Here is a 17,587-nt window from a genome sequence, read left to right on the forward strand (position 1 = left end):
CCAGATAGTTAAAACTGACTCCTCGAAGCCCCACACTATTTCACATTTAAACTCCACTCAGCCTGGGATCTCTGCTCCCTTCCGTTGGGGTGGGGCTTCTGATATGCAATGGGCCGATAGGAATTACAAACAGAACACAAGGTAATTAAGTTGTGACTGGAGGCCTCCCCCTAAGCCAAGGGCTTGGCCTCTGTAACGTTGGTTGGAGCGCAGAGGCCTTCTTTCCTAGCTTCCCAGTTCTCTGCTAGATTGGGATTGGCTTGGGTGCTTAGAATCACAATTACTGGGAAATTTGGATAATCTTAACCTATTTTATTAAGCTCTTAATGATAGCAAATGAGACCCCACAGGCTTTGTTAGCAGTTTACTTTTCTGATTTCCTTTCTTCTCATTGCTAGCTTTGGGTTCTAGGAGGTTGGACCCAGAGTTATAGGCAGCAGGAAATGTGGCAGGGCCCTCGCCTGGTGTCATGTGGCCAGTGTGTTGCAGCTTGAAGCTCCCACCTCAGTGGGACTTACTACTGCCTCTTCCTCTCCTCTGCCCCCTCCTCAGACACAATGGGAATATCCTGTTGGACGCAGAAGGCCACATCATCCACATCGACTTTGGCTTCATCCTGTCCAGCTCACCCCGAAACCTGGGCTTTGAGACATCAGCCTTTAAGCTGACCACAGAGTTTGTAGACGTGAGTCAGGAAGGAGAGTTGCCTCACTGTGTTCTTTCTGTCGTGGGATGGGGAGCTGATGGGCTCCCCCCAAATGGGGACAAACAGAACAGATATGGCAATAAGTCAGGGTGAGGTTGGATGTCCTGGGAGGCTTCCTGCCTGATAAGAGTTGGGGAAGTAACGGAGTTTGGCACGTTTGCCCAAGGGAGGAAGTTCTGACACTGAGCCCCTTTGCGCACACAGCTCTCTCCTCTCCTCCCAGGTGATGGGCGGCCTGGATGGCGACATGTTCAACTACTACAAGATGCTGATGCTGCAGGGGCTGATTGCTGCCCGGAAACACATGGATAAGGTGGTGCAGATTGTGGAGATCATGCAGCAAGGTGGGGCTGGGGAGAAGCCAGGCGTTCGGATAGGGCGGTACCCATAGTGCCCCGGGATTCCCACTTACATTGGGGCCCTGGGGCATGGAACCTCCAGAAAGTTGATTACACCTCAAGACTGGGGGTGGGGCCTCCCAGAGGGTTTCCAGCTCTTGATCCGGTGCCCTGTTTCTCCTTTGGCACATTCCTCCTGATTCCTGACAGAGCTAGTCCTGGGGGTGGGAGGGCGAGGCAGCAGAAACTACGTCCTAGGCGCACTCAGGGGAAGAACAGTCCCAGCTCCAGCCTCCTGGTCCCTTCTCATCTCCCCGCCCCTTGTTTAACTTCCATCGCTCAGCTCTTCACCAGCTCAGGTGTTTTCAGTCATTGGCCTTTGACCTCTGATTGCCCTCTCCTCAGACCCCTTCCCTGTCCCAATACTCACCCCTTCTGCTCTGAGCCGAGATGGGTTCCTCTCTCATCTTTATCTACTTTCACTGCTGTTTCCTCACGGCCTTGCCATCTACAGTCTTTTGTCCAGGATCCCTGGGCCCTCGTCCCCATTTCCTCAAGGCTGTGGTGTCCACCCGGTCTGAGCTGCCAGTCTCCTCCTCCCCATCCCTGCCCCCACCCCACAGGTTGTCGCCGTTGCTCAGGAGCATCCCCGTCTGGCCCCGTGATGACGGTGGCCCAGGTCATCTGTGAGTGTCAGACGTAGCGTAGGCAGAGGCCTGCAACCAGATAAGTGCCCAGTTCAGGGCCCATTCCCTGGACTCTTCCCAGCCTTCCCTCTGGGTCCTAAGGCTGCTCCTTCCGCCCTTACTGGGGGAGATGTGTTGGCCCTCTGCCCTCGTGCCCTCACCTAGAGGGGCTTAGGATTGTGGGATAAAGAAGGGCTCAAGAAGGGCCTCCTAACAATTCTCCCTTCTCTGCCCAAGCAGAACCGCATCCACACTTGTCAGGGATCTCTCTGAGGTGGGAGGGAAGGGGCACCTTAGATACCCCGGCTCTGCACTGGCTACGGCGGCTGTTACCACTGCCGCTCCCTCCTTTCCATCCGTGACCCTGTTCCCTTGCTGCTGCCCCCAGGTTCTCAGCTTCCTTGCTTCCATGGCTCCAGTACCATCCGCAACCTCAAGGAGAGGTTCCACATGAGCATGACTGAGGAGCAGCTCCAGCTGCTGGTGGAGCAGATGGTGGACGGCAGCATGCGGTCTATCACCACCAAACTCTACGATGGCTTCCAGTACCTCACCAACGGCATCATGTGACATCCTCCTTCTCAGGCCCCGGAGCAGTGGGGGATTCAGGGGACCCTCCCTGGGAAGGCCCTTGTCAGAGAAACCCTAAACCAGGAAGCCCTACCCACCCAGCCATCCACCAAGGGAAATGGAAGGCAAGAAATACAGAGGATCATGTGGTAACTGTAGAGCTTGCCAGGGGGGTTGGGAGAACCAGCCGTGGGGTCCAGACTTGCTGGGGCTTCCCTGCTGCACCCCGCCAGCTGTGTCAGTATTACCACCTGACAGACTCCAGGGCTCACTGCCCTCCAGAGAACAGAAGTGATAAATGTGAGGGACACTGGGGCCTTTCTTCTCCTCACTAGGGTTTGAGAGGTTTTTTCCGCAGGCCATCCTCTTAATGTGTCCTGGGTCCCAGGAAGGAGAAAAGAGTAGGTTCTTGGTACTAAGGACTTGATCCTGTGGTTGGCCTTCGGCCATGCTGCTGCCCAACTCTGTCACCTCCCAGGGACTGACCCCTAGCCCGAGTTCCCCTTGGTAGGTGGGCTTTGGCATAGGGTCCTGCACTTGCTGAGGTTCCCCATCCCAGGAGTGAGGAAGGGAATGATCACAGCCCCTCCAGTCTGAGGGTATTGGCCTAGCCATGGGGAATTCCTTGCCCTTATCCCTTCCCCACACCCAGGGAAATAGCTCTGTTTTTTATTTTTAATTTTTGTTTGAAATAAAGTCCTTAGTTAGCCATCTGTGTCATTTCTGAGTTGTATTTCTTTTCAGGGGTAGGGAGTGAACAGATGCCTCAGTGTCCAGGATACAAACGGCACCACACAGAACGAGGTGGAGGAAGATAGATTGCTTTTTCCCTGCCTGTCTCGGTCAATACCACCTCTTCCCTGAAGAAGGGCCTTCCCAGCTTTGTCACTCACCCCCTCCCAGACACGTCCACATTGTCTAAGTAAGTCACATAAAAAGAGGAGCTTGAATGGGGATTAAACCACGAGCAGTTTTAATGGTCTGGTTTTCTCCTTCCCATTTCCCCCAGTTTGTTAGTATTATTATTACTACAAGAATAAAGGATTCCTGAGAGCCTGTCCCCTCCTCTCCCTGGGACCCCCTTGACAGGACTCATCTCCACCAACCCCCCTCCCCCCCCCCGATTTCTGGGGGAAAAAAAAAAAGATAAGTGAAAGGCACTGCAGGGGTGGAGGGCTTGAGTGCCAGGGAGTCTGCGGGGGGGCACTAGGGCAAGGCCAGGGCTGCCATCTGTGCCCACAGGGGTTGAGGAGAGTGCCCCTGACCACCCCAGCATTGGGCCTTCCCGTCCTCCCACACCCCCCGTCCCACATGGGGGGCTGCAGCAAGAAAATAATTAGTGTTGGGCTCAGAAAAAAGGAATGGAGGACCCACTCTACTAGGACCCAAGGGCCAAACCCAAGGCAGGGACCTCAAATAACTACCATTCTCAAAAGCTTGTCCTTGGGGGCTAGCGGGAGAGGAGTTGAACAAAACATGAATTCTAATGGAACTCCCCAGCCCAGGGACCAGGCGGCAGCAGTGACCCAGGCTCCCAAGGAAGAGGGAAGGGGCTAGTGAGTCCAGGCCTGGGCCCTAGTTGTCCCCACTGCCCCCTTGCCGAGCCCTGATGAACGCCATGCCATGTGTGCGGAAATGGGTCTTGAGGTTGAGAGGGCTGTCGCAGCTCTTGCCACAGACCTTACATGTCAGTGGGCCTCCAGAAGCTGGCAAGGGTGAATCTCCCCCCTCTGGGTCAGACCTGGAAGGAGGGGGGGCTTCTTCCTCCCCATCCCCCAGGCCCAGGGCACTGGCACTCCCCACACCCCGTTTCTTCTTGTGGCTGATGAAACGGTGCCGGCTCAGGGAGCCAGGGGAGGCGAAGCACAAGCCGCAGTCGAGGCACTGCTGGGCGCCGCCATCCACCCTCAACCCCACCATGAGGCTCTGCTCCGCTGAGCTGCTGCTCCGGTAGCGCAGGGGGCCGTGGCCTCCCGCCGCGGGGCCGCCCCTGGGGGACTTGGCTGGAGGTGTCGTGCTGTCAGGCTCCTCACTGCAAGAGTCAGAGGACTGGCGGCGTTTCCGTCCCGGCCCCTGGAGAAGAGAGTGAAGAAACTGGGCCTCCCCGTCAGCCCCCACCGTCCCTGGCACCCCTGCCCAGCTTCCTGAGGCCTCGGCTATAACCGCGCAGGCTCCCGCTCCCACGGCCCTCACGCAGCAGCATGGGCCTCCGCCTACCTGGGCTCTGGCACCAGGGCCCCGAGCCAGGGCGCTCCCCCGGCCAGGGGACTGGGCCCCGAGCGGCAAGCCGTGCCGGACCTGGACGTGTTTCTCCAGGATCAGGCGGCTGCTGAAGGTGCGTTTTCCCTCTGTGCAATACCTAAAGGGGAGAGCGGGCGGGGTGGGCTCCAGCGGCACAGCCCAAAGACCAAGGCTCGTGGCTTGAGCAGAGGGAGGCCTCAACCGTCAGTCCACTCAGACCTAAGAGGCAGGTGGGAAGGTATTTTGGGGAACCAGGGTTGGGGGCACCCTGCCGGACAGAAAAGAGAAAGGGGGTGAGGGGGTAAGGGTTACCTGCATGGGTAAACTCGCTTGATACCCTCGTGATTGACCCTGACGTGGCGCCTCAGGCTGGGGGCGGAGCAGAAGGAGCGCTCACACAGGCGACAGGGAAACTTCTTCACTGACTAGGAGAACAGGGGTTGGGGGGTCTCAGAGCCAGGCTCCACGCAGGACCCCATCCCCACTGCCACACAGGTCAATCCCAATGCTGCCCCTCCAGCCCATCCTGCTCCCCGGGGGCACCCCACTCACCTTGCCATGCTCCTTCTTCATGTGGCCCACATACTCGTCACGCTCAGGGAACCAGGAGTGACAAAGGCCACAGGTCCAGCCTCCAGGGCCCCCACCCCCGCCCTTGACGCCTTTGCTCCCCAGTTCTCGCCGGGGCCGTTTGGTTGGGCGAGGGGGCTCAGGGGAGCTGGGCAGTTCTTCCTCTTCTGAGGATGAAGAAGATTCCTCAGTAGGGGCAGCTGCTCCTCCCCGAGACACAGCCAGCTCCTCAGGCTCAGTCTTGGGGGTCAGAAGGGCACCCCCGGCCCCTTTCCCAGGAGTCTCCTCCCCCGAGCGCCCAGACTGATGGGTGTTCTGTGAGAGGGAGACAAGGGGGGATGGCTGGTGTGGGGGAGGGCCTGGCTTTGCCAGAGTCCCGGCTTCTCCCCTGCTCCCACTTCCGGAGGGGTCCCCGGTCAACACAGCGGAGCACCCTGCCTCCGTCCCTCGACTCCTGTACCTTGAGATGTTCCAGCATGGTCCTTTTTTGGGCAAAAAGCAGAGGACAAGATGGGCACTTAAAGACGCTGACACGCTGGGGCAGCAAGTGCTGGTCGAAGTGCGAGGAGAGGAGGGGCTTGTGAGTGAAGACTGTGTCACACATGGCGCACTTGTAGATCATCCTGGGCGGGTGGAGAAGACAGTGCAGACATCCTGCCCCATCGAGGCCCAGCCCCCCCACCCGCCCCTCCTCACGCTCCCTCCCCAGGTCTCACTTGGCCTGCTGCGTGTGGAAGCTGGGATGCTGGGTGTAGAGGTGGGCGTGGGCGCTGGGTGCAGACTTGAAGGCCATGGGGCAGATGGGGCACTTGTGGAAAACCTCGCAGTGTGACGTCTGGATGTGGGACTTGATGGAGTTCACACCCCCAAACACCACTGCACAGCTGGGGCACCTTGGGGAGTAAGCAGGAGGCGCCGTGGTGAGCTGGGGGCATCTCCACGGCCACCTCCAGCCCCACACTCCTTCTCGGGGACTGGGTGGACCCTAAGAAGCTCATCAGCGGTGGAACACGAGCCAGTGGAGGAAGGAGGGAGCTGCAGTACCCAGTTCCCCAAGGGAGGCCTGCGGAGGCAGAGAGGCAGAGCTGATGCTCCGGAGGGGGCCCCGCTTGCTCCCTCTGCGTGGGGAACGAAGGGAAGGCAGAGAGCGCTCTGGCTGCATCTGCTAACACACCAGGGCTGAGTGATTCAACAGGAGACGGGGCTCAACACCGTGAGAGGCCATCTGAAAGGCTGGTCCCAGGAGCCATGAGACCACCAAGTACAGGAGGAAAAGTGTTGAGAGACTATGGGGAGGAGAGGTGGGAGGCACCTGTATCCTACGCGGCGAGAGAAATGCAGACAGGCCTCCCGGAGGTGGGTCTGAAAATTGGCTTGCAGAAAGTTGCCCCCACACTCCGGGCAGACGTGGGGAGGCCGGTTCTTATGCATGCGCTGGTGGGCACTGAAGCTGCAGCGATTGGGGAGCATCATGGGGCAGGTTGGGCACACCTGTCGAGGGGGTTGAAACCAGGTGAGTCTGTGAGGATTGGCCTGTCCCCCACTCCTTCTCCTAACCAAGTCCCCACACCTTCCTAGATCCTGTCCTCGTGGCATCTGGCTGTCCCCGTCCCAGGGAGGGGCTGGGAAAGGTAACTCACATTGCTGGTGGCGCCAGGGGCGGGGGGCCCGAGCTGCTGGAAGTGGGTAGCCATGCCGGCCTTGTCCCGGCACTGCTCCTTGCACTCCAGGCAGCGGAAGCAGGTGTAAGCAGAGGTGGCCGGGGCGGCAGGCGGCTCAGCTGAGAGTGGCAGCACAGGGGCCTCAGCGGCAACTGCAGTAACGGCGGAGGAGGTGACGGCCCCGTCACCCTTGCCCAAGGCAGGCAAGGCTGGAGGTCCGAGGGCAGGTGGGACAGCCAGCAGGGGCGTGATGTCCGGCTGCCCCACCATCTGGTCCAGGGCCACCGGCCTCATGACCAGGTGCGAGCACTGCATGACGAGCCCCTTGTCCTTGTGCTCACGGGCGTGCAGCAGCAGGCTGCACTTGTTGAAGAAGACTAGGCGGCGGGCGCAGTGGTTGCAGGTGACCTCGATGCGCATGCTCCGGCGGTCATAGTGTCGCGCCAGGCTCTTCTCCAACGAGAAGGCGTCCCCACACTCGAGGCAGCGGTAGCCCGTGGGCGGCAGGGCCAGCCCGGCCTCAGCCGGTGGACTCAGGTTTGGCCGGTAGGCAGGCAGCAAGTTCTTGCTGTTGAGGATCTTGTTGAAGGCCTCCACCAGGCTGGACTGGGTCCGTGAGATCACGGTGCCACCCCCTGCCCCCGGCCCAGTGGCCGGCTTAGAGGGCTGCACCATCACCACCGAGGCACCGTTCACCTTCTGCCCCCCAGCCCCCAGCCCTGCCCTCCCCTCAGCCTTGGGCAGCGCTTGGGGCACTAGACCCAGCACATTCTTAGCCATCGTCTTAGGGCTGGGGGCAGTGCCTCCAGGCAGAACCACGGCTTTGCGGGCCACACTGGCTGCCATCAGCATGGCAGTGCTTGCATTCTGGATGGTGGCCACGGGCAGCACGGTGCCCTTTAGCCTCGTGCCATCACCCAGCTGGACACTCACCACCTTTGGACCCTCAGGGGTCGGGGTTGCGGGGGACAGCTTCAGGAGGCTAGCCTCTGCCAGGAAGCCCCGTTCAGGCAAGGGGGCAGGGGGATCAGGGTCTGAGGGGACCCGGGTTACAGTCCTTGTGATATTCCCGCAGGATGTTTTAATGGTCTTAATCCGTACCTTGAGGGGCCTAGAGGAGCTGGAGGAGGCAGGGGAGTCATTGCTGTCCTCATCTGCAGCCTCGGCTCCACTAGAGGGACTCTGGGGACTTCCTGGGGGAGACTTGTCCACTGGTCCCTCGTCCTCTTCTTCCTTTAGGGGCTGACAGCTGGGCACTTTAGGGGAGGCAAGAGGGCTCTGGTGCCCTGGAGACTTCTTGAAGAAGGACACCCCTGCAACCCGGGAAGGGGAGACACTGGCAGGGACGCCCGTGGCCTCAGGGCTAGAGCCTGAGCCTGAGCCTGGTAGGCTCTGGGGATGAAGAGGGCTGCAGCTTTCCTGCTTCAAGGCCCCCAGCAGTGGGGGAGAACCAGGGGGCAGCAGGGCTGGGCCATTCTCCCGGGCCAGCTCAAAGGGAGAGGAGAAAGGAGGTGGGGTCAGGGCCCCTTCCCGAGGTGGGGAGGGCGCAGAGGGAGGAAGGGGATCGGGGTGCTCCCCTGGCTCAGGCCCAAAATGAGCAAAGAGGTCCAGGGGAGCTTTGCCTTCCATGGATTTTTCTTTCCAGGTACCCCCACTGGGAGGAGCTGGAGAGTGCGGGGTTCCTGGAAGGGATGGCTCAGGGCCCCCAAAACCATTTTGCATTAGACGAGGTCCCATAGACCCTTCCTTAGTCACTCCCCCAGCCCGGGCCCCTTCCCCTCCTGAACTCCCAGCCAGGGACTCCGACTGCTCAGGACACACAGTGTTCTTGACAATGACGCTGACTGCCGAGACGTCTGGCGGTGGCAGGCCATGGTCAGAGGCCTGGGCGGGCAACCCAGGGCCATCCCCGGCAGCCACTGCTGTTGCTGCTCCAGATTCACCTCCTACACTGGGTTCTGGCTTCCCTGAGCCTCCTGGCCCCTCATTTTCTTCTGGCCCAGAGTGGATGGCTTCATTTGCATCAATGTCGGGGATGTCAAAGGCAGCAAGCAGGTCATCAAAATCAGGGGTCTTCATGTCCCCCATGGCAACAGGTCCCAGACCTGAGGAAAACAGGAAAAAGAGGGAGAAACTGAGACCTCTGGAAGCAGGAACACTGGACCTCCTCCCTCAAGATCTCCAAATTCATCTGCTCTCAGAACCCACGCACACTCTGACTTGGGTACACCTCCACCATAGGGCAAATCCTAGAGAGCTGGTGGAGGCACCTGTTTTGCCAAACCCTAAAATTGAAAGGAATGTAGTATGCACATTCCAGGGAGGACACCAAGATCCAGAGAAAGCAAAGGAAAAGAGACTTCTCAGAAATACAGATAAAAGAGACTTCCCTGGTGGTCCAGCGGTAAAGAATCCACCTTCCAACGCAGGGGACACGGGTTTGATCCCTGGTCAGGGAACTAAGATCCCACATGCCCTGGGGGCAACTAAGCCCGCGCGCCACAAATACTGAGCTTGTACGCCTCAACTAGAGATCCTGCAGGCCGCAAACTGCAGAGCCCACGTTTTCTGGAACCCGCGCACCACAACTACAGAGCCCACGCGCCCTGGAGCCTGCGTGCCACAACTAGAGAGCAGCCCACGCACCGCAACGAAAGATACTACATGCCTCAACGAAGATCCCGCATGCCGCGACTAAGACCTGACGCAGCCAAAAATAAATAAAATAAAATAAAATAAATACAGATAAGAGATAAGGGAGTAGAGATGGAGGGAGTTCAGTGAGCATCTTAGTTGAAACCACTTCAACCCCTCCTGTGCCCAGCACAGAATCAATTAATCAATACTACTATTAAGGAGGAGGATGTACATGATGCTCTAGGTTTAAGGGCTCATTCATGGCAGCATGGGATCCATTCATATTCTTCATGGATCTTCTGGGGGTCCAGAGATCTGAAAGGCCATGTGTACAAAGGGGCATGTGACTTAAGACAAGATGTAAGAATTGATTCTAGTTCCAGCCTTATCAATGGCCTGCTGTATAAGCAAGTTACTCCACCGCCTTACTTTTGCTGTCTGAAAGAGGGGATAAGTAATCTATATATCATAGGGTTGTTCTGAGCATGATATGAATCATAAATGTGAGAGCCAGAACCCAGAGTATGATTTATTATTACAGCTAGGACAACAAGGATATGCCAGGCCGAAAAGGAGCTGGGAGGGAATAAGCACTGGAAATCTAGGGTTGGGGTCAGAGACAAGAGCCAGGGGTCATGTAAGCTCAAGTCTGGGCCACTTGGGGTCATTAATGGCACCTGGAGATCTAGCTTGGTTAAGAGGGAGAAGTGGGCTCAGGGAAGTTACCCAAGAGACCAAGATGGAAAGAATAAGACACAGGAACAGAAAGAGACGAAAAGAAGAAATGGGAAAACCATAACAGCAGTCTGGTCACAAGGGCCCCAGCCTAGGCCTCTCCTGTCACAAACACCTGCTGCTCGCTCACCTACCTTCCCAAGAGTGCCTGGCCCTCCCCTAGCCAACCCCTCCTCCTTCCCTCCCTCCCTCCTTCTCCATCTTGCTCTCTCAGGGCTAAAACTCCAGGGTATGCGCTTATCCAGCACAGCTGCCACAACGGGGAAAAGCCAGGCCCCTCACCCCTGTCATTTCTGCTCTGAGCTCCTCACCCCAGTTTATCCCCAACTCACACTCCTCATCCTTTTCATTTTCCCTTGGCAACAGTGGCCCAGGAAGTCTCACCCAACCCCCATCTGTCCCAGTACAAAAAAAAAAAAGTCCCACAAGACTTATGTGGCACTAAACCAACAAGAAGGCCAGCCTAGAGCTTGTGGGGAACCCAGGTGTGTTCCCTACCCATTTCTTCCAAGTGTTTCTATACCTAGGAAGAAGCAACTGAAGAAGTCTCTTTCCCTCCACATTCCCTGCCCACAAGGCAAGCCATTTCCCAGGGCCAATTCTCTCACCTCTTTCCAGCCTTTAGACTGTAACTGGAGATAGTCCCAGCAGGTGGCAGCTGGCATTGCTGGGACCAAGATGGGGGTGGAGGGAGAGGGTACCAACTACAGGAAGAACGAAAGGGGAGTGCTCCTCTCATCCCCCTCTACTTAATTTACAGGATCTGGGTTTAAACAAAGCCCTCCGCCCCTTGCCTCTGCCCAGCTGGATCGCTAGGGCCCTCCCCTGGCCGGCTCCCTCCCGACCCCGAGACCAAAGCTACCTTCCGCTCAGGCCCTCAGAAAAGTGGGCTGGTGGAGCACAGATCAGTGGGGACTATGAGCAAACATCTGCAAACTTGCCTCCCCCAAGCAACTCCCCCTTTGGCGTCCAAGTGACTTAGAGGTCATCGGAGAGCCAGGAGCAGACAGTAGATCAAGCAGCGGAGCTCAAGGCCGAAGAGGCTTCCCCGCCCCACGGCTCAGGCCTTTCTGCGGCTGCTGCGCCCTGTCTCTTGGGCTCCAGCCCCCCTCCTTCCCTCTGTTCTTCCCCAAAAGCCAAAGGAAGGGGCTGAACAGGAAGAGGGTGAACTGGCCTGGGTCGGGTGGGGGCTCCGCGTCCCTTTCCCTGGCCCGGGGCCTGCTGCGCAGAGGAGGGCGAGGGGCCGGCGGCCGGGGGCGATTAGGCTGCCGCCAAGCTGGGCAGCGGCCGGAATTAAGTCCCTGCCATCTGCCGATGACCGGCGCGGGGAGCATGTCCAGGGTTGCGGAAAGGGGGCGGGGTGTACATGGGAGAAGCCAGAGGGGAAACTGAGGCGCGCCGCGCTTTTCTAGCTCTCACCAGCGTGCTAAGGGAAGAACGGGCCTTGGCCAGGCCAGGCCCTCGGGGAGCTGCCGCGCAGCACCTCCCGGCCCAAAACTACACCGGAGCAGGGGAGGCGTGGAAAGAGAGAAGTGGGGAGGGGACAGTTTTTGCCAGACTCGCAGCTCTCCAGCCGGGGTCCGTCCCAACTCCGACCTCCTCCCCTCCCTCCCTGCGCAGCGCAGCCTCCTCCCCTCGAGGGCTCCCGAGGCTCTCTCGAGACTGGGGAGGAATCGGAAGGCACGCCGCGGCCTGGGGCACGAGCCTGGGTCCCGTCCGGGCCCGGACGCTGACCCGTGCCCAGTCGGGGTGCAGGCTCCGCTCCGGCCTGGCCCAGTTCCCCCGCCCCCACCCCCGGACACGGACACCATTTTAGGTCGCGACATCCCGCAGCTTCCAGTCCCCGGGCCGCGCTTCGGACGCCTCTCGGGCTGGGGGCGCCAGGAGTTGGGGACCCCGACCCCCCCCTCCACGTTTACCCTGCTAGGGGCTGTGCTTTCAACAGGCTAGGAGTTTCGCCCACGGGCCCCAAGGAATGGAGGCGACGTCGGGGCCCCGGTAGAAGCCATCCCGGGGGGCGGCGCGGCGAGGGGGGTAGTTGACCAAGTGGGGGAGGGGCGGGGGTATTTACCCGCCCCCCCAGGGGGCGGGGCCAAAGGCGGGTATTTACCCCAGGCACGCTTACTTGTTCCGCTCCCCGTGCGGGCCGAGACCCGGCGGTCTCTTCCCTGCTCCGGTCGCTGCCGCCGCCGCCGTCGCCGCCGCCGCCCTCCCCACGACCGCCGCTACTTCCTGCTTCTCTCCCGGTTCAGCCTCCCCCTCCCTCAGCTCCTTTCGCGTTCCAGGTCTGGGCTGCCCGCTTTCGCACTCGCCATTGGCCAATACCCCCATCGTTCAGTACTGCGCCCCGCCCAGCTCCATACTGGGTTGGTCTTAAGTACTGCCGCTCGGAAACAGCTCCGCACAGGCTTCCCAGCCTCATTGGGCAAGAAGCCTAGTCCTTCTGGAGATGCTTCTTCCCATTGGTTGCGCCGGGGCCCACTGCCCCATCTGTGCATCTCAAAAATGATTGGCCTCCGCCACTGTCGTTTAAAAAGAAGCCAGTCTGATTCCCTTTCCTACCGGAGGCGGTGACTATCCCAGGTGCGTCTCCGCCCCCTCACTCCCTATTGGCCGCGATCCCTGAAGCCTGCAGTTCACTTATGCAAATTTAGAGAACTCTCTGCTTCTATTTGTTGGGCAGGTTGAGGAGAACCGCGTTGGCCCCGAGTGGAGCCCGGATGTGTTGATCCATTTGCGGTGTTTTCTCAAGCTAAACCCCAATGTCAGTCATGCCGTGCAGAAGTCACAGAATGGGACGTCACCGAAAGCATCACGTCATCTGGTTGACCATTTCCTCGCGGTTTTCCCACTGCCTAAATCGTCATATAATCTGAATGGATGGGGTCCTCGCACGGGCTAGCTCCTGGGCCATGGCGTCACCCACTGCTCCTCCCTCTGCAGGAGGGCTTGTAGCGGGGGCGGGATTTGGAGTGTGGAAGGCACCGGCACCTGAAGCCTGGGACGGGCTTGCAGACCGGAAGTAGGGGAGAGGTGACGTTAGTGTGCTGGCGTGGCCTGGGCCATTTCCAAAGGGATCTTAAAGCGGCATTGTGGAACGCTTCCTAAGCACGGAGATGGGGGAGGGGGAAACCCGCCCCGTGTCCATTACCCATTTAAGAGTTCTCCTTTCCCCGCCCCCAGCACGGGGTAGGGGGTGGAGTCGAGGCCGGTTTTCCCGCGCTTTGTTGCCCCGCCCCCTGGAGGCGGGGGAAGGGGAGGGGATGCTAGGAAATTGAGTTACCTTGATACTCTCTAATCCGCAAGCGCTTGCAGAATTCGTCTGCAAGTCCAGCGTGCCAGCTTTCGCACACCCTAGCCGGCCGGCGAGCCTGCACATCCTGCCTTGCACACAGCCGCTGACAACCTGGATGTTGTTATTAAGGTGGTTCTGTTACCCTGTCCAGGACCCCTGGACCCCGGACACTCTGGCGCGCCCTGAGAGTTTTCGTGGGTAATAGCGACTGTATTGAGGTGTGAATCAGAACCTCTGGATGGGAATATTGGGGCCACCACTTATCACATGGTTCCATCGGGCAAGTCGTTCAACCTCCCCGAACCAGTTTTCTCATGTATAAAATTGGGATCATAATGCCCACCAGACATAATTGTGAGGATTTCAAGCGTTTAGAATGTAAAAGTGCTTTGTAAAGCGTTGGGGAAATGGGATTAGTGCTCCCCTTTCCGGCGCCGTCTTTCTCAAGGTTGCCTGCAATTGCTCCAGCGCACGGCGCCTCGTCCACCTCTGAACAACTAACTAGAATCGCATACTGGATGTAGCCAACCGGCATTTCATTCTCATCTCCTTCTCTGAGTCTTCCTGTATGGAGCCATAATTACTACTCATATACACGTACTATGTGTGGGACCTATTATGAGAATTTATGTATAGTAACTCATTTAATCGCTACCAAAACCCTGTGAGGGAAGTGCTATTATTAGCTCCATTTTACTGAGCAGGAAACTGGCACAGACAGGTTCGGTTAGGTCACTTGCCCAAGGTCGAAGGCAGTGGAGTTGAAATTCTTAGAGTGCAGACAGCTAAACACTTTTTCACATATTCCCTTGCCAGGAGGGTTCTGGATAGGTTTGTTCTTCAATTAGATACACTAATTGTATTCAAGAAATATTTTAGTTCAACTAATACTTCTTGAGCACAGTCTATAAGACACTGTTGTGGGCACTGGGGATACAGCAGTGAACAGAACAGACAAGAATCCCTGTCCTTGTGACACATACATTCCTGTGGACAAGACAATAAATATGGTAAGTGAAAAATATACAGAACCATGTAAGAAATTGCCGAGGAGAAAAATAAAGCAGGGCTATCAAGCCATGAAAAGACATGGAAGAACTTTAAATGCACATTGCTAAGTGAAAGAAGCTAATCTGAAAGGGCTATATACTGTATGATTCCAACTATGTGACATTCTGGAAAAGTCAAAACTATGGAAACAATAAAAAGATCAGTATTTGCTAAGGTTTTGGATGGAGGGAGGGATGAACGGGTGGAGTATAGGGGATTTTTAGTGTAGTAAAACTATTCTTGGGACTTCCCTGGTGGCGCAGTGGTTAAGAATCCACCTGCCAATGCAGGGTACACGGGTTCCATCCCTGGTCCAGGAAGATCCCACATGCCACGGAGCAACTAAGCCCATGTGCCACAACTACTGGGCCCGCGCACCTAGAGCCCGTGGTCCGCAACAAGAGAAACCACTGCAATGAGAAGCCCGCACACCGCAATGAAGAGTAACCCCCGCTCATAACGAGAAAAAGCACGCAGCAGCAAAAATCCAAGGCAGCCAAAAATAAATTATTAATTAAAAAAAAAACTCTTCTTTATGACACTGTAATAGTTGTTACATGACATTATACATTTGTCAAAAGCCCTAGCGTAAGAAATGGACTTTAGTTAATAATGTACCAATATTGATTCATTAATTGTAACAAATGTACCACTAATACAAGATGTTAATAACAGGAGAAACTAAGGGAAAGGAAGCATATGGAAACTCTGTAATTTCTGCTCAACTTTTCTATAACCTAAAACTGCTCTTAGAAATAAAGTCTATTAATTTTTTTTAAATGTGAAAAAGCAAAGCAGGGAAGGAGGACAAGACGTGTGAGGAGGGGTGCAATTTTAGACAGGGTAGACAGTGAAGGCCTTTCTGAGAAGGTGGCATTTAAGTAAAGACTGAAAAGTTGTGAATGAGCCATGCAGGTATCTGGGACAAGAACATACCAGGAAGAGGGAACAACTACAAGGTTTTGAGGTGGGAGCATTTTCCAGAGAGGTAAGGGGGTGGGAGGAGTGGATCAGATCATGGGATGCTTAGGGGGTTAATGGAAGGACTTTGGCTTTCTCTCAAAGTACGATGGGAAGGTGACAAATGACATGGTGGCCTGACTTACCTTTTTTTTTAAATAAATAAATTTATTTATTTATTTATTTATTTATTTTTGGCTGTGTTGGGTCTTCGTTGCTTTGCACGGGCTCTCTCTAGTTGTGGCGAACGGAGGCTACTCTTCATTGTGGTGCGGTGTGCGGGCTTCTCATTGCAGTGGCCTCTCCTGTTGCGGAGCACGGGCTCTAGGCATGTGGGCTCAGTAGTTGTGGCACGCAGGCTCAGTAGTTGTGGCTCACAGGCTCCAGAGTGCAGGCTCAGTAGTTGTGTCGCATGGGCTTAGTTGCTCCGTGGCATGTGGGATCTTCCTGGACCAGGGATGGAACCCGTGTCCCCTGCATTGGCAGGCGGATTCTTAACCACTGCACCACCAGGGAAGTCTCCTCACTTACCTTTTAAAAGGGTAGGATGTGGGGTACAAGAAAAAGAAACTCAAAGCTTTGGGGCCTGAGGAAGTAGAAGAATGATGTTACCATTTCCTCAGCTGGGAAGACTGCAGGAGAAGCAGGTTCTGGGGTAAGTTCAGCAGCTCAACATATATATATATATATATATATACTTGAGAGATATAAATTTGAGTGTCATCAGCTTTTAGAAAGTATTTAAAATCTGGATCTTTACACTAACAATGAAATATCAGAAAGAGAAAGTAAAAAAAAATCCCTTTTAAAGTCACATCAAAAAAATAAAAATAAAATACTTAAGAATAAACGTGACCAAGGAGGTGAAAGACTTATATGCTGAAAACCATAAAACAATAAAGGAAACTGAAGATGATTCAAAGAAATGGAAAGATATCCCATACTCTTGATTGGAATAATTAATATTGTTAAAATGGCCATACTACCCAAAGCAATCTATAGATTTAATGCAATCCCTATCAAATTAAGCATGACATTTTTCACAGAACTAGAACAAACAATCCTAAAATGTATATGGAACCATAAAAGATTCAGAATTGCCAAAGCAATCCTGAGGAAAAAGAAAAGAGCTGGAGGCATAACCCTCCCAGATTTCAGTCAATACTACAAAGTTACAGTAATCAAAACAGCATGATATTGGCACAAAAACAGACATATATATCAATGGAACAGAATAGAGAGCCCAGCAATAAACCCCCATACCTACGGTCAATTAATCTTCCACAAAGGAGGCAAGAGTATACAATATGCAACACCACCTTCTCTTCAGTAAGTGGTGTTGGGAAAGCTGGACAGCTGCATGTAAATCAATGAAGTTAGAACACACCCTCACACCATACACAAAAATAAACTCAAAATGGCTTAAAGACTTAAATATAAGACATGACACCATAAAAATCCTAGAAGAGAACAGAGGCAAAACATTCTCTGTCATAAATCTTACCAATGTTTTCTTAGGTCAGTCTCCTAAGGCAGTAGAAATAAAAGCAAAAATAAACAAATGGGACCTAATCAAACTGATGAGCTTTTGCACAGCAAAGGAAACCATAAACAAAATGAAAAGACAACCTACAGACTGGGAGAAAATATTTGCAAATGATGCAACTGACAAGGGTTTAATTTCCAAAATATACAAATAGCTCATACAACTCAATAACAAAAAAACAAACAACCCAATCCAAAAAATGGACGGAAGACCTAAATAGACATTTCTCCAAAGAAAACATACAGACGGCCAACAGGCACTTGAAAAGATGCTCAACATTGCTAATTACAGAAATGCAAATCAAAGCTATAATGAGGTACCACCTCACACTGGTCAGAATAGCTGTCATTAAAAAGTCTACAGGGACTTCCCTGGTGGCACAGTGGATAAGATTTCACGCTCCCAATGCAGGGGGCCCAGGTTCGATCCCTGGTCAGGGAACTAGATCCCACACGCATGTCACAACTAAGAATTCGCATGCCACAACTAAGGAGCCCGCATGCCACAACTAAGGAGCCTGCCTGCCACAACGAAGGAGCCCATGTGCTGCAACTAAGGAGCCGGCGATTCATGACTAAGACCTGGTGCAACC

The 17,587-nt window shown here is 55.1% G+C and overlaps 2 protein-coding genes across 12 annotated transcripts in view; one reads left to right on the plus strand and one right to left on the minus strand.

Annotated features, from left to right (window-relative positions):
* Nucleotides 1-3,013, plus strand: part of PI4KB (phosphatidylinositol 4-kinase beta) — a 29,342-nt gene extending 26,329 nt beyond the window's left edge. For 7 of the 8 annotated variants that reach the window (XM_082346437.1, XM_082346435.1, XM_082346433.1 and 4 more), the window contains 3 exons: nt 553-685; nt 930-1,050; nt 2,119-3,013. In XM_082346437.1, the coding sequence (XP_082202563.1) occupies nt 553-685; nt 930-1,050; nt 2,119-2,300 (436 nt within the window). In that variant the 3' untranslated portion in view covers nt 2,301-3,013. Of the gene's footprint in view, nt 1-552; nt 686-910; nt 1,051-2,118 lie in introns of all 8 variants that reach the window. The other variant, XM_082346439.1, reaches the window with a different exon arrangement.
* A 237-nt stretch (nt 3,014-3,250) lies between these two features.
* On the minus strand, nt 3,251-12,627 carry ZNF687 (zinc finger protein 687). Of its 4 annotated transcripts, none has more exons than XM_082346395.1 (9): nt 12,255-12,627; nt 6,752-8,877; nt 6,424-6,602; nt 5,828-6,004; nt 5,572-5,734; nt 5,094-5,426; nt 4,854-4,966; nt 4,518-4,659; nt 3,251-4,373 (listed from the first exon to the last, which is right to left on the minus strand). In XM_082346395.1, the coding sequence occupies exons 2-9, from the start codon at nt 8,858-8,860 to the stop codon at nt 3,876-3,878; spliced, it is 3,714 nt and encodes a 1,237-aa protein (XP_082202521.1). In that variant the 5' UTR covers nt 8,861-8,877; nt 12,255-12,627; the 3' UTR covers nt 3,251-3,875. The 4 variants fall into 4 exon arrangements, with proteins under 4 accessions (XP_082202521.1, XP_082202520.1, XP_082202522.1 ...); XM_082346394.1 differs by having other exon boundaries at nt 12,270-12,624; XM_082346396.1 differs by lacking the exon at nt 12,255-12,627 and adding an exon at nt 12,064-12,188.
* Nucleotides 12,628-17,587: the final 4,960 nt, after the last annotated feature.

The sequence above is a fragment of the Balaenoptera borealis genome, assembly GCF_965194805.1.
Source record: "Balaenoptera borealis genome assembly, chromosome: 1".
In the NCBI taxonomy this organism is placed as follows: domain Eukaryota; kingdom Metazoa; phylum Chordata; class Mammalia; order Artiodactyla; family Balaenopteridae; genus Balaenoptera; species Balaenoptera borealis.